Below are 15,508 nucleotides of genomic sequence, written 5' to 3'. Positions count from 1 at the left end.
CTACTTGAGAACCCTGGCCCCTAACTTTTCCAGTCTTCTAATATCTAACTTTCCTTTATTTACTCTGTGAACTTGCCATACTTGGCCTATTTGCAGTTCCTTTAACACGACATTCCATCTTCCATATTTAGGCCTAAACTGGCTGCCCCTACCCCTGCCCCATGCCTAGAATTTTTTTGCCCGTTTTTGTATATTCAGAACTTGGCACTGTACCAGGTATATAGCTCTTAATCAGTGCTTGTTGAAGGACCTCTCAAGATAATCCATTATATTTTTGAACTGCGCAACTTGTTAAGAAGTCTTCCCCAACATCAAGCCCAATTCAGCCTCTTTGCAGCTTCTCTCACTTCTGTTCCAGCTCTCAGGGACCAAATAGAGCAAGTCTTCAGTGACAATCCTTCAGTTACTTGAAGACAGTTATCATGTGTGCTCCTGAATATTCTCTTCCCCAGGTTAAACATGCCTAGCTCCCTTCAGCTACTCCTCATAGGATATGGATATAAAGCTCTTCACTATTTAGGTTGCCCTTTCTCTACACAACCTTCAATTTACCAATGTTCTTCTTAAATTATGGTACTAAGCACAGTGTTCCAAATGCAGTCTGATTATGACAGAATACAGAGGGAATTTTACCTCCTTGTTACTGAAAGCTACATGTCTCTTAGGGCAGCTAGGTGGTACAGTGGATAGAGTGCCAGACCTGGAGTCAGGAAGACTTCTTGAGTTCAAATCTGGTCTCAGACACTTACTGGCTGTGTGACCCTGGGCAAGTCACTTAACCCTGTCAGTTTCCTTATCTATAAAATGAGCTGGAAAAGGAAATGGCAAACCACTTCAGGATCTTTGCAAAGAAAACCCCAAATGGGGTCACCAAGAGTGAGTCATGACTGAAAAAATAGATAATAATAGCATCTACCTCCCAGGGTTGAAGTGAGGATAAATGAAATAACATTTGTGAAGCACTTTGCAAACCTTAAAGTATGCTACATAAATGCTAGCTATTATTATTTCCTTCTTACATTGTATCGATAGTTTCCTTACTCTTCTCACTCTGGAAATATGCATTCTGGGGGAGAGACACTAAATGCAGCTGTGTGTTTACTCACTGGAATTCAGGAGAATCATAGCCTTGACACAGAGATACTCCTTGTGTTGGAGTTTTAGCTCTCGGAACCTTGAAGTCGTTGCCAGGAGCATGTCAAAGATTTCCAAAATCCCTTCAACACATTTGCCCTCATCCCTACAAAAGAACATTTAGAACGTTACTGAACACATTACATATAACATTTCATTTTTTTTTTAACAACACCAGAATCAGTAAGGAGGTAGGTTCTGTATCAAATCCATGCTTTTTAAAAGACCTTTAATGGGTAAGGGGAAGAGAACTATTTGGAAGAGCTGGAATTGGATTTAAAAATTCCATCAGTTAAGGAATTAATTGCATTTATTTTTCCTGAGGAAAATAAGTTACTTAAGCACTTTTGTGTTTGATGGAAATCTTAGTATCTCTATGAATAACAAAACCTAGGTTTTACCAAAGCTGACCAAATAGAATGGACTTGGGGAAAAAAAAGAGTCAGAGAATGATATAATGCAAATAGCAATGAACTTGTAGCCAAAATATAGCATTATTATCAGCAGTATCATCATCTAGTCCTATCTGTACTTGAAAATGAATTCCAGCTACGAACACCCAGTAAGCAGAATTAAGAAATTCACTACATTACTAGAAAATCTCTCAGTTATACCATGCAGTGGTAAGGGAATTTGAAGATCTTCCCTGTCCCTTAATAAGCCTAAGTGAATTTCAGTACCTTCTCTGATTTAAAAATATTCTCTGCCCCCTAATAGGCTGAATGTGGACACATGAAGTCTCTGGTGGGAGGAGTTTGCTGAAGGGTGGAGCAGAGCCCACAGGAGAAAAGATTATGTTTAAAAAATTGTAAAATGCTTTATTTGCAATATTTTAATTTAAGCCTCCTCACAAACCCGTTGTGAGCATTAGAAGCCTTTGCACATCTATTTTGTAGAGCATGAAACTGAGTGTCAGAGAGTTTAAGCTACTCGTCTAAAGTTAAGGTGGTGTAACCCTCGGCTTGAATTCAGGAAGACCTGAGTTCAGATCCAGCCTCAGATACTTACTAGCTGTGTAACTCTGGGTAAGTCATTTAAACTGTTTGCTTCAGTTTCCCCATCTATAAAATTGGGATGATGATAGCACTCAGCTCACAGTATTGTGAGGCTCAAATGAGATAATCGTAAAGTGCTTTATAAAGTGCCCCTAGAGGCCTTACGTCATTTTGACTTTTGTAAATACCCTAATTAGGGGCAGCTAGATGGCACAGAGACGCTGGAGTCAGGAGGATCTTAGTTCAAATCTGACCTCAGACACTTAACACTTACTAGCAGTGTGACCTTGGACAAGTCACTTAACCCCAATTGCCCTGCCTTCTCCCCTCCAAAAAAAAAAGCAAAAAATATACCCAAATTAACTATAAAGGACCTATGAAGAAAGATGCCATTCACATCCAGAGAAAGAATTGATACATAGAAATATGTATAAAATAATTTTATACACACACATATACATGCATGTATATATATGCATATACCTATTTGTGTTTAATAGTAGACATTTTTGAAGTTGGGGGAAGAAAATTTTCAAGATTGTTGTATTTTTAAAAGGAATAGCAAGTTGTACTTTGTGAACTTGTGGTTTCACATGCAATCATCTTTTTATTGTACTATGTTACAGAAATACTTGCTTTATTCCATAAATAAAAAATAAATCTAAATTTATAAAATACCTGGTACATAGTAAGTACTATGTAAATGTTAGTTGCTGCTACTGCTGGTGGTAGTAGTAATAGTGGTGGTAGTGATAGTAGTAGTAGTCATCATCTGAGGCAGAATTTGAACCCAGATCTTTCTCTACCATTTCTGTATGCTATATATTCTGCCACACTGCTCTCAGACTTGGATTTGAGCCCTGCTTCGCTGCTTAATAGCAGTATAACATTAGGCAAGTGGCTTCACATTTCTGGTGTTTGATACTTTTCACCTGTAAATTTAGAAGATTGGACTAAATGAGTTTTTTGTGGAAAGAAAGGACTATCACAGAATCTCAGAGTTGGGAAAGACCTTCACAAATCATCTAGTCCTATCTGTACTTGAAAATAAATTCCAGCTACTAACACCCAGCAAGCAGTAATCCAACCAGTGCCTGAAGACTTCTAGTGAGAGAGAACCTTCTACCTCTCCAATATAGCCTGTTCCATTTGGGGACAGCCCTAAATGTTAAGAAGTTTTTCCTTATGAGAAACCTAAATTTGCTTCATTGTAACTTCTGTTCCCTCAAGGGCCAAACAGAGCAGATCTAACCTTTCCTGCATGACAGCCCTTCTCAAATACATGGAAACACCTATCATGTCAACAATAAACATTTATTAAGCACCTACTATGTGCCAGGCATTGTGCTAAGCCCTGTGAATACAAAGAAAGGCCAAAACCATTCTACCCTCAAGGAGCTTTCACTCTAATGGTGATGATAATGTGTAAAAAGCTATGTACAAGAACCACATATACAGGATGAGTTGGAGATAATTTTGGAGGAAGTGCTCCTTTCTCCCCACCCCCTCCAGTCTCCTCTTCTCCAAGTTAAACATCAATACTTTGTACAAGGGACATGACACAGACCTTCCCCATTATAGTCACAACTCCCTTTGCACTCTCCCTTCCAATTTCATCCTTCTGTGACTTCTCCGGTCACACTGAAATCTAAAATGGCAGACCTTAGTTTTTCCTTTTGATTTGTGCTTTGAGGCACTCAGATAAAAGCCAAGTATGATCTTGCAAATATAACCTTGTAAATATATCTGGCCTAGTTATCTCACTTGGTTAGAAAAGATATCGGTGAGCTTAAAGTTGAGAATTAGTCTTACATGAACCTCTGTATGGGCCTCAGAGTCCAGAGCAGGGAAGAGGAATTCTGTTCACATGATCTGCATTTCTAAACTAGGCCAATTTTGGAAAATAGGTACCAAATATAGAATACAAAGAGTTGGCCTAATTTAGAAACATAAACCATGAGCTCAGAAAATTATCAACTCTGCCAGAAAAATATCTCAAATTGCATGATTTAAGTAACTGTATAATAAAGACAGAATTATATGATAATTCCTAAAATATTTTTTGGTCCTTCGGAAGATATGTGATTTCACTGATAGGAGAATGCCTTCCACCAATGCAAATTAAAATCGCCCCACACTTCATTAGATAGCTTTTTGAGTTGCTGTAGCCAAAAGCATTTGGTAGCAACCTTTTTTTTTTTTATAGTGAACCCCTCTGAATTCTATTAGGCTCATGCAAGAAGCGTTTCCAGTTTATTAGAGATAGTTCCCCACTAGCATAGCTTTTGAATGCCAAGTAGAGATCGCATGAATAGATTTTTTTTCATGCCAAAGCCATGTTTATCTTGATAAATGAAAGATTTTCTGAGAGCAACATCTTTTCTCTGCATTATTTTCATCCTTGTTAACATCCAACTGGATTTAGGGTTGGATGAGACCTTCAGGCCATCTAGTATCACTTCCTCATTTGAGAGATGAGGAAACTGAGATCTAGAGCAAAAAGCAACTTGCCCAAGGTCACAGAAATTATAAGCAGCATTAAGATTGGTGCTTGATCCAGGGAATTTTTAGAATGTCTCAGCTCTCTCAGAAGTTACTCAGTTGTGTCTGGGGAAAGAGCCCTATTTTCTACTGATATTTCTGTAACTGTCCTTCAGGAAGGAATTTTGAGACAGGAGGCTTTGAAAAGCTAATGGGAAGAGCTTTCAATTTGGAGCCAGGATATGAAAAAAGGTCTTTTCTCTTCTAACTCCAAAAGAAAAGCTATGGACAAACAAACTGAATACAGGGCTTTTTGCCCAGTCCCGTGGGGTGATTTCTGAGACATTCTGAAGATTTCCTCAGTCAGGAACTAATATTCACTATGTTACTAGAAAATCTCTCTGTTATACCATGTAGTGGTAAGGGAATTTGAAGATCTTCCCTGTCCCTTAATAAGCCTAAGTGAATTTGAGTACCTTCTCTGATTTAAAAATATTCTCTGAATAGGCTGAATGTGGACACATGAAGCCTGTGGTGGGAGGAGTTTGCTGAAGGGTGGAGCAGAGTCCACAGGAGAAACTTGCTTAGGGGAGGCTTGTTCTTCAGGAACCTTGTTACTTTGTAATGAGGCAGTGGATCATGAGGATTGTGATATTCTCTGACCCTGGAGAAGACTATATATACCTCTGAAGTGAGGTATTGTTTTGGGGGATCATTTTGGAAAGAGTTGTGTGATTTGACCAGATGAGACTCTGGGCAGCCATTGAGCCCCCTGACTTTGAAAATCCAAATGTTGATGCTTCTCTCTCTGGTAACTAACACTGTATGTATGTGATGGTCAGACAGCTAGAAGTCCTGTCTGTTGGTCTATTGAATTGTGTTATTTTCTCTTTCTGTATTTTTTGTCTGCTTGTAATTTTTGTTTGTATTTTCTGAAGTTCAGGGTACTGACTTTTTCCCCTGAACTAAGTGAATGATATATATAATGTTTGCTTAAAGTAAGATTGTTAACCCCTTTTGAGTTGCTTTCCTTTAGAAAAGCAGATCAAAGAACCTGTGCTAGCAGCCACCCTGGGCATGCTGGGGTGCTTGCCATTACATACCAGCACTAGGCCTTCTTGAAGTTACTATGCATAAGATCCCATTACTTTGGCTATTAAAGTTTCCCCTCATACAAACCTAACACCTACCAAACCAACTTCTCTCTGGATGACTTTTAATCTTTTGGAAGTTGTACTTAACTCCAACTTTTCACATTTATATAACTCTTTAAGGTTTACAAAAATTTTTTCTGACATGTTTATGAGGTAAGTGAGGTTTTGAGACAATCAATAACCTGGTCAGTTCTTGCATAGCTAGTATATGTCAGCGACAAGATTTAAATGCACTTTGCTCCTCACTTTAACTCTTCCCATTACAACACAGTAACTCAAAGACAACTCTCCCACTCCATGTCCTAGAAAGAAAGTTGAAGTTATCTTTCAATAGTTCCCTAGGAATTGCTTTCTATTCAATGAAGGGTCAGCTAGGTGGTGCAGTGGGTACAGCACTGAGCCTGCAATCAGGAAGATCCCTCTTCCAGAATTCAAATCCAGCCTAACCACTTACTTAAGTGTGTGACCCTGGGCAAGTCACTTAACCCTGTTTGCCTCAGTTTCTTCATCAGTAAAATGAGTTGGAGAAAGAAATAGCAAACCACTCCAGTATCCTTGCCAAGAAAACCCAAAATGGGGTCATAGACAGTCAGATATGATTGAAATGACTGAACAATAACACGCAACAAAACTTGGCTATGGGGCTAGATAAGGAGTTGTGGGGCTCCTCTGAAGTCAGTCTTTGTCTTAGCTCCCTAAAAGACTGGGGTGTGTGTCTGAAGAGAATTGTTATTTTTTCTCCAGAATACCCAAAGTTGTTAGGGATAGTCAGACACAGTCATATATTACTGGAAAGGATAACTTAGTCAAATGTCTTAATTTTACTGTGAAGGCAATTAAAGACCATGGTGGTGAACTGATTTGCTCAAGGTTACCACATAAGTGTTACATAAGTGATCAAATGAGAATTAGAGTCCAAGTCTTCATGTCTCCCAGTTCAGTGCTCATTGCTCCTCAATGCTTTTGGAAACTCTTTTCCTGGATTTATTTCAAAGCTCTGCTGTAATTTATTATCCTGAGCATCTTATCACCTCATATTCTTTTTTTTTAAAGTAATTGGGGTTAAGTAACTTGCTGAAGGTTACACGGCCTGTTATTTCTGGGTGTGGTGCTAAGTATCTGAGCCTGGATTTGATCCCCAGGTCATCCCAACACTGGAGCTGGTGCTCTTACTCACTGAGACACCTGGCCGCCCCATCACCTCATATTCTAACACACCATTCAGAATATGTGTAACATAGGTCTGATTACCTCCTTTTCAGCAGACGTTACACCCAAGTATTTCATTTTAAAGGGTTGGAAGGTTAGAATATTTTTATCATTTTGAGCCTTTCAAAATCAACACATTTCTGACAAACAAGTGAGAAATATTGGTGCGATAATGTATAATACCTCTAAAATGACCCTATAATACATTTTTAATATAAGGTTAAACACACAAAACGGTTGGGATAAGGACTTTTGAAAGAGAAAATTAGTAGAATTTGTTCCATTTAATTCTCAACTATAGATTGATAATGAATAGTGAGTAAGAAATTAGGAGTGCATTAGGACATCTGAACTTATAGCAAGGAGAATATATTTTGCATGAGTCTGGGAGCAGCCATCTCAACTATAACTCACAACTTTCACAGCCTGACCAGCAACCTCGATATCCCCCAAAATGGCATGTACTATTAAGGATCAGCTGATTTTGAATGTCCTAAAGGAGGAACAGGTTCCCCACAACAAGATCACTGTTGTTGGGGTTGGTGGTGCAGTTGGCATGGCATGTGCCATCAGTATCTTAGCAAAGGATTTGGCTGATGAGCTTGTCTTACTTGATGTAATAGAAGACAAACTAAAGGGAGAGATGATGGATCTCCAACATCGCAGCCTTTTCCTCAAAACGCCAAAGATTGTTTCTGGAAAAGACTACAGTGTAACCGCAAACCCAAAACTAGTCATTGTTACGGCTGGGGCATGTCAACAGGAGGGAGAAAGTCATCTTAATTTGCTCCAGTGTAATGTGAATATCTTTAAATTCATCATTCCCAATATTGTTAAATACAGCCCTAATTGCAAGCTGCTTATTGTTTCCAATCCAGTGGATATTTTGACATATGTGGCCTGGAAGCTAAGTGGCTTTCCTAAAAACTGTGTTATTGGAAGTGGTTGCAATCTGGATTCTGCCTGTTTCTGTTACCTAATGGGGGAGAGACTTGGTGTCCATTCTTCAAGTTGTCATGGATGGGTCCTTGGGGAACATGGAGACTCCAGTGTTCCTTTGTGGAGTGGTGTGAATCTTGCCAGTGTGTCTCTGAAGAATGTTAATCCTCAAATAGGAAATGATGCTGATTCAGAGAACTGGAAAGATGTTCATAAACAGGTGGTTGAAAGTTCCTTTGAAGTGATCAAGCTGAAGGGCTACACTTCCTGGGCCATTGGCTTATCTGTGGCAGATCTGGCAGAAAGCATTATGAAGAATCTTAGGAGAGTGCATCCAATTTCCACCATGATTAAGGGACTATATGGCATTAATGAGGATGTCTTCCTTAGTGTCCCATGTATCTTGGGGCAGAATGGCATTTCATATGTGGTGAAGGTAAACCTGAATCCAGAGGAGGAGAGCCGTTTAAAGAAGAGAGCAGATACTCTTTGGGGAATCCATAAGGAGCTGAAATTTTAAAACCTTTTAATGTGCTTCCATCAAGAGAACATGACAGTGGTTAAGGGGTTATGTATGATGAGCTTTTCAAACAGGTCAAATCCTTCTTCTGATTAGTGATTGAACACCAGAAATGTAAAATCTGTGAACACACTCTAGTCTCTTCCTAAAGTTAGAAATGGGGAATAGTACCGTGTGACTATTTGTTTAAACCCTGTTGTTGTTTGCATATGATGCGGGATATGACTTGTATAGTTTCAGTAGTTGGTGTCAAGCAGACAGTGTCCCACAGGTATATAAACTACCTGCCTTGTATGTAGGTGCTACAGGTTCCCATAGGTCCAGAAGACAACACTCCTGGCTACAAGACACTATACAGTAGTAATTCTTTACTGATGCATTGATTACCTTGTGCTCCCCTCCATTAGGGCTCTACAGCATGGCCCCATGCATCACATTTCCAGAGGATCTGATTTTTGTCTACACACACACACACACACACACACACACACACATCAATAGTTGTAAATTTCCATATTATATAAAAAGATCTGTATATGTACAACAATGCAACCAATTCCTCAAGTGTCATACTAACCCTAAATACTGAATAAACAACAAATAACTGATCAAAAAGAAAATATACTTTGAATGCTTAAAAATTAGAACCCAATATGTCAGTCAAAGCAATGTTCTGATGGGAGTTCACTTCTGTGCAGATGTGCCATATAATCATATGCCGAATAGGACTAGTCCCAAGGTATAGGATAGTTGTTAGCTGATAATGGCAACATCTCCATGGAACAAAATACTAATGACCAAATAACTGAAAGAAAAGTCTTTGTTTGAAAGTGCACCTACAAATAAAATCTCTCTGGAAACTTCTATAGGTACTCAGGACCTGCAACTAATCAAATTTTCCCTCTCCCCATTTTGGAATTGTTTTCTCTTTAAAACTTGAGAATGCATTTCCTCTTTCTTTGATCTCTGGCCTATGGGTGAAAGGATATGCACACTTTGGGGCATACTGCTTTCTAGAATGGTAGGACCTATTCACAGCTATATCAATAATATGCCTATTTTATTTCAGCCCTTCCAACATTTCTCATTTTCTTTTCTTTTTTGTCTTCATTGACAAGGTATAAGCAGAGTGAAGTGAGTAGAACCAGGAGAGCAATTCATAATATAACATTAATATGATTTGGAATTTGGAAAGATTCAGAGCTCTGAGAGGCATAATGATTTCAACATTATTAACACAATTGATCAACACAATTATTCCAATCAAACACAGAATGAGACATATTTTTGGATGTGACCAATGTGAGAATATGTTTTGCTTGACCAAGATTATATATTATAAGGACTTTGTGGTTCTATTTTCTCTGCCTGCCCCCCCCCCCCCACACACACAGTGGGGGATGTGGGAGGAATAAAAAATGCTTGATAAATTTTAAAAAAATTACATAACTCATACACAGATCTGATACCACATAAGAGTATAATGAGCACAAATGAAATAATTGACAATAATGTTCCCTGGGTATCTTAGAGGCAAGATAACAGAAAACCACTATTGTAAATGCACACCTGGTATTAACCAGGTAGTCTCACTATAAATGTTCACTTACCTGAATAGATATGTAAGAAAGAGGCAAGAGAATAAGCATTTATATAGTACCTACTATATTCTAGGCATGGCACTAAGCATTTTTACATCTCTCTCATTAATCTTCATAACAACCCTGCAAGGTAGATGCTACTGTTCCCCCATTTACACTTGAGGAAATTGAGGCAGACAGAGGTTAAGTGACTTGCTCTGAGTCACATAGCAATCTGTGGCTGGATTTGAACCCAGGTCTTCCTGACTCCAGGCCCAAAGCTTCTGTAGCCCCAAATGCCTAGATATTGCACTATTCTGTTGCAAAACACAGTTGATGATGGAATGGATATTAAAACAAACACACATTCTTAACTGTATTTATCAAATAACCTAGGTTCAAATTTTGGTTCTATTATTTACTGCTTATGTAATCTTGGCCAAGTCATTTGACTTTCCTGATCCTCACTTTCATTGGATGTAAAACAAGGATATTGAATTATATGACTTTGGGGTCCCTTAGAGCTCTAAATGGACAATTCTAAGTGAGGTGTCCAAGGTTATACAGCCAAAAATTTGCATTTTTCGCAGAGTCAAGATGGCAGAGTAGAAACAGGACTTCCTCGAGGCTCTGGCTTCCACCTCCCCCAATTCATGTAAAATGTGACTCTGAAGAAACTTTGGAGTTACAGAACCCACAAAACGACACAGAGAAGCTAACCTCTCACTGAGTCAGCCTGGCAGGTGCACCTGTCTGGTAGCAGAGTCCTACTGTGGCAAAAGCCCAAAAATCAAGTAACTGAGTGGCAACATGAGCAGGCAAAGGAAGCAAAGCATGCTGAGCAATCCAACTTTACATTTCTATATTGGGGACAAAAAAAAATCAAAGCATGGAACAGGAAGAAGACAGTGAAATTAGAACTCCTGCACCCAAAAGCTTCCAAGAAAAATATGAGCTGGTTACAGGCCACAGAGGACCTTAAGAAGGATTTTGAAAACCAAATAAGAGAAATGGAGGAAAAATTGAGAATAGAAATGAGAACGATGCAAGAAAATTATGAAATGAGAGTCAACAACCTGACTGAAGAAAATAACATCTTAAAAAATAGACTAACTCAAATGGCAAAAGAGGCTCAAAAAGGCAATGAGGATAAGAATGTCTTAAAAAGCTAAATTTGCCAGATGGAAAAAGAATCTCAAAAGCTCACAGAAGAGAATCATTCCTTCAGAATTAGACTGGAGCAAATAGAACCTAGTGACTTTATGAGAAATCAAGATACTATTAAACAGATCCAAACAAATGAAAAAATACAAGGCAATGTGAAATATCTCACGGGGAAAACCACTGACCTGGAAAAAAGATCCAGGAGAAATAATTTTAAAATTACTGGAATACCTGAAAGCCATGATGAAAAAAAGAACCTAGAAATCATCCTTCAAGAAATTCTCAAGGAAAACTGCCCTGATGTTTTACAACTGGAGGGCAAAATAGAGGTTGAAAGAATCCATTGATCTCCTCCTGAAAAAGATCCCAAGAAAAAACTCCTAGGAATGTTATAGCCAGGTTCTGGAATTCCCAAATCAAGAGAAAAGATTTCAAGCAGCCAGGAAGAAACAATTTGAATATTGTGGAAACACAATCAGGATAACACAGGATCTGGCAGCTTCTATACTGAGGGATCGAAGGGCTTGGAATATGATGTTCTCTAGGTCAAAGGAGCTGGGATTAAAAGCAAGAATCACCTACCCAGCAAAACTGGATATCATGTTTCAGGGGAAAATATGGTCATTCAGTGGAATAGAGGACTTTCAAGCATTCTTGATGCAAAAAACCACAGTTGAACAGAAAATTTGACATTCAGATACAAGAAGCAAGAGAAGCATGAGAAGGTAAACAGGGAAAAGAAATCATAAGGAACTTATCAAAGTTGAACTATTATATTTCTACATGGAAAAAATGATAATTGTAACTGATGAAACTTTTCTCAGTATGAGAATAGTTGAAGGGAATAGAAATATATGTCTATATAGGAGGGTATATGTGTGTATGAATACATATGTGAATGTGTGTATATATGTATACAGGTATACATAGATAGAGGGCACAGGACCAATTTAATAGGAAGGAATGATACTTAAAAGTGATATTGAGTTGAGAGAGGAATACAATGAGAGGAGATAGGGATAGACAGATTGGGGTAAACTATCTCATATAGAAGAGGCAAAGGAAAATGGTTACAATGGAGGGGAAGAACAGGAAGGCAAAAGGGAATGGGTTAACCTTATTCTCATTGAATGTGTCTTTGGGAAGAAATGACATACACACTAAATAGGGTATCTCATGCTACAGGAGAGTAGAGGAGAAGGGAATGAGAGGGGGAATGATGGAAGGGAGGGCAGGCTGGGGGGGGGAGGGAAGTTGGAAGCACCCACTTTTGAAAAAGGACAGTATCAAAGTAGAGAATAGAACAAGTTCTAGCTACTATGCAAATATTTTGCACAGCTACACATGTACAACCTGTACTGGATTGCTTATCTTTCTAGCAAGGGTGAGTGACAAGGGAGGAAGGGAATGAATCTGGAATTCAAAGTTTTAAAATCAAATGTTTAAAAAAATACATGTATACTATTATTAATATTATTTTACATGTAACTGGGAAATAAGACACACAGGCACTGGGGCATAGAGATCCACCGTGCCCTACTGGAAAGTCGGATGAGGTATTGGAGAAGATATGGGAGAGTGCAGATTGAAGGAGGGGATATCCAGTGGGATCACTATTTTGGGGTGGTGGATAAGGGAAAAATGGGGAGAAAATTTGTAACTCAAAATCTTCAAGAAATGATGTAAACCAGAAGTTAATAAATCATTTGATTAAAAAATTGCCTTGTTGGGGTACAAGCAGCCCAGAATGTAATAAAAAGAGTTGTAGATGTAATTAAGTAGGTAATGAGACACTGTGCTCTCCTTGTAGTCTTTCATAAACATACGTGGCTCCTCTTTTTCCTGACAGGACAAAGTACTTTGCCAGAAATGAGCTAAGAACACTGGACTGTCTGTCCATCCTTCAGCAGATTCAATCTTTCTTTCTTCTTTCCCCTTAGCAAGCATAAAGGCAGGACATTATAAGTTGCTTCAATTCTTTTTTTTTTTGTAAAGCGGTTGGGGTTAAGTAAGTTGCTCAAGGTTACACGGCCAGTTATTTTGTGTGGGTGCCAAGTATCTGAGGCCAGAACCGATCCCGGGTCTCCCGACAGCGGGACCAGTGCTCTTACTCACTGTGCCACCTGGCTGCCCCACGTTGCTTCAGTTCTTAATACTCTGAAGCAAGCTGGTCATTACCTCAACAAGTGAACTCCTATGTGAAGGAAACCTGATTTGAAAATCAGGATTTACAAAACGTAGAGTGGATGTGTATTCACCTTGCCAAACAATTTCCAATTTTCTTCCTTTGAAAAATAAACTCCCTTCCTTTTAAAAAAATGGATTTTAGTTACACATTTACAAGAATGCACTTCCTCTATAACATGAGATAGAACGGATGTACTGAATATGGATGTAGGTTTAAAGGTCAGTTTCCAAAAGATAATAATGCAACTGTTAGAAATTCATCAAAAAGCACATACCAAATATGACACAAGGTATTGTCTGAATGCATATACAATTCTTAGTAGTCATGAAAGGAAGCAGAATTCTCTCTCTACATTCACACAATCAGAAATTTAGCATTGAAAGGGGCCTTCAAGATGATATAGTTTAATTCTCTCCCCTACCCTCACATTTCAATGGAGGAAATTGAGACTTGCCCAGAATCACATGAGTCATAAATGTCTGGTGTGGGATTTAAACCAAGATCTTTTGATTCTAAGTGATTCTTTTCATTAGAACCCAATGCCTCTCAAGGGTATTCAAATATTCTGCGGTTTCTAAATATTTAGCAAAAGTAATATAGATTTTGCCAAGCACTGTAGTACATGCCTATAATCCCAGCTACTGGAGAGATGAAGGCTGGTAGATCTCTTGAGCTCTAGAGTTCTGAGTTTCAGTGAATTATGTTGATCAAGTGCCCACACTATGTTTGACGTTAATATAGGGAAGGGGGATCAAATGGGAGTAGGTGGGAAATATAGCAGATCAGATCAAAGTGGGAACAGGCTGGTTGGGAGTTCCTGTAATTCTAAACTGCATGAGATAGGAAGATAGATTTGGGGGGAAAAAGAAAAAAGCAATATCAATTTAAAAACAAGAAACATGAAACAGGAAGGGTCCTTAGTCATTGTTTGGTCCTGCTCCCACATTATACAGCTAGGTGGTGCAGTAGAGTGCTGGGCCTGGCATAGGGAAGACTCCTCTTCATGAATTAAAATCTGTTGTCAGATACTTACTAGCTGTATGATCCTGGGCAAGTCACTTACCCTATTGGCCTCAGTTTCCTCATCTGTAAAATGAGTTGGAGAAGGAAATGGAACTATTCCAGAATCTTTGCCAAGAAAACCCCAGTCAAGAAGAGTCAGACACAACTGAACAACAGCAGCCACGTTATGCAGATGAGAAAAATGAGTCCCAGAGAGTTGAATCAAGTTATCCAGTATCACACAACTAAGTAAATGGCAGATTGAGAACTCAAACTTGAGTATTCTGACTCCAACTAAAACGCTATCATCATTATACCACACTTGTGGGTAAGGGGAAACAGATTCTTTACCTGGTTTACCTGGCTGAAGGAAGGCAGAGGCCACAGGGACAAGACAACTAATTCTGTTGCACTTTTGCCTAGGACCTGCCCTTCTCCTAGCCCAGGTTGTAGCAGGAGTAATATCTACCAGCCTTTTCCCACAATATGGGTTAGATTCACCCTCCGCTTTCTTTCCTGAGACAAGGGTCTCTAAGAAGAGGTAAAGCAGTTTTCTTGACCTGACTTCTAGGTCCCCTATGAGTATAAAAAGTCCCACTCACATACAGTCAGTCCTCCTGATTTAGTGGATTTCTGAAGACCACTCAAGTCACTTTGTCTTCCCCTATATCTCTCCTGACAACCAGATGTTTCCATAAAGAGAAAAGGAGGAGGGAGTCCAGAGTCCAACAATGCTAAGTGCCCCTCTGTCTTTGCTGTATTAAGGCAAAGCAAACCTCCTTTTTGTTAACTGTTCGATGACTTGAGAATTGTTCCTGAGTCATTTTAGTTGTGTTCAACTTTTCTTAACTTCATTTGGGTTTCTTCTTGGGAAAGATACTAGAATGGCTTGCCATCTCCTTTTCTAGCTCATTTTACAAATAAGGAAACTGAGGAAAACAGGTGTAAGTGATTTGCCCAGGGTCACATAGCTAGCTAGTGTCTGAGGTTGGATTTGAACTGACAGTCTTCTCATTCTAACCCAGTTTGCCCCCTAGCAGCCCTAACCTGCAGGTACCTCATTCCAAATGCTACCATTCTAGTTCAGGTTATACAATGGAATGAAATGGTTTGTGAGTACTTCCTTCCTTCCTTCCTTCCTT

General features: G+C 39.0%; 1 protein-coding gene and 1 pseudogene across 1 annotated transcript in view; one reads left to right on the top strand and one right to left on the bottom strand.

Moving 5' to 3' along the window:
- The window catches only part of ESR2 (estrogen receptor 2), a gene marked incomplete at its 5' end in the record, with an annotated part of 77,426 nt that overhangs the window by 12,279 nt on the left and 49,639 nt on the right, over window positions 1-15,508 (bottom strand). The window contains one exon of the mRNA XM_069091727.1: window positions 1,107-1,240. Coding sequence (XP_068947828.1) covers window positions 1,107-1,240 — 134 coding nt within the window. The remainder of the gene's footprint in view (window positions 1-1,106; window positions 1,241-15,508) is intronic.
- On the top strand, window positions 7,344-8,979 carry LOC138164318 (L-lactate dehydrogenase A chain pseudogene; annotated as a pseudogene).

Source organism: Petaurus breviceps, unplaced genomic scaffold, assembly GCF_028583685.1.
Source record: "Petaurus breviceps papuanus isolate PSGF00001 unplaced genomic scaffold, PetGlider_PUasm1.0 189, whole genome shotgun sequence".
In the NCBI taxonomy this organism is placed as follows: domain Eukaryota; kingdom Metazoa; phylum Chordata; class Mammalia; order Diprotodontia; family Petauridae; genus Petaurus; species Petaurus breviceps.
This window is presented reverse-complemented; position numbering and strand designations above follow the sequence as displayed.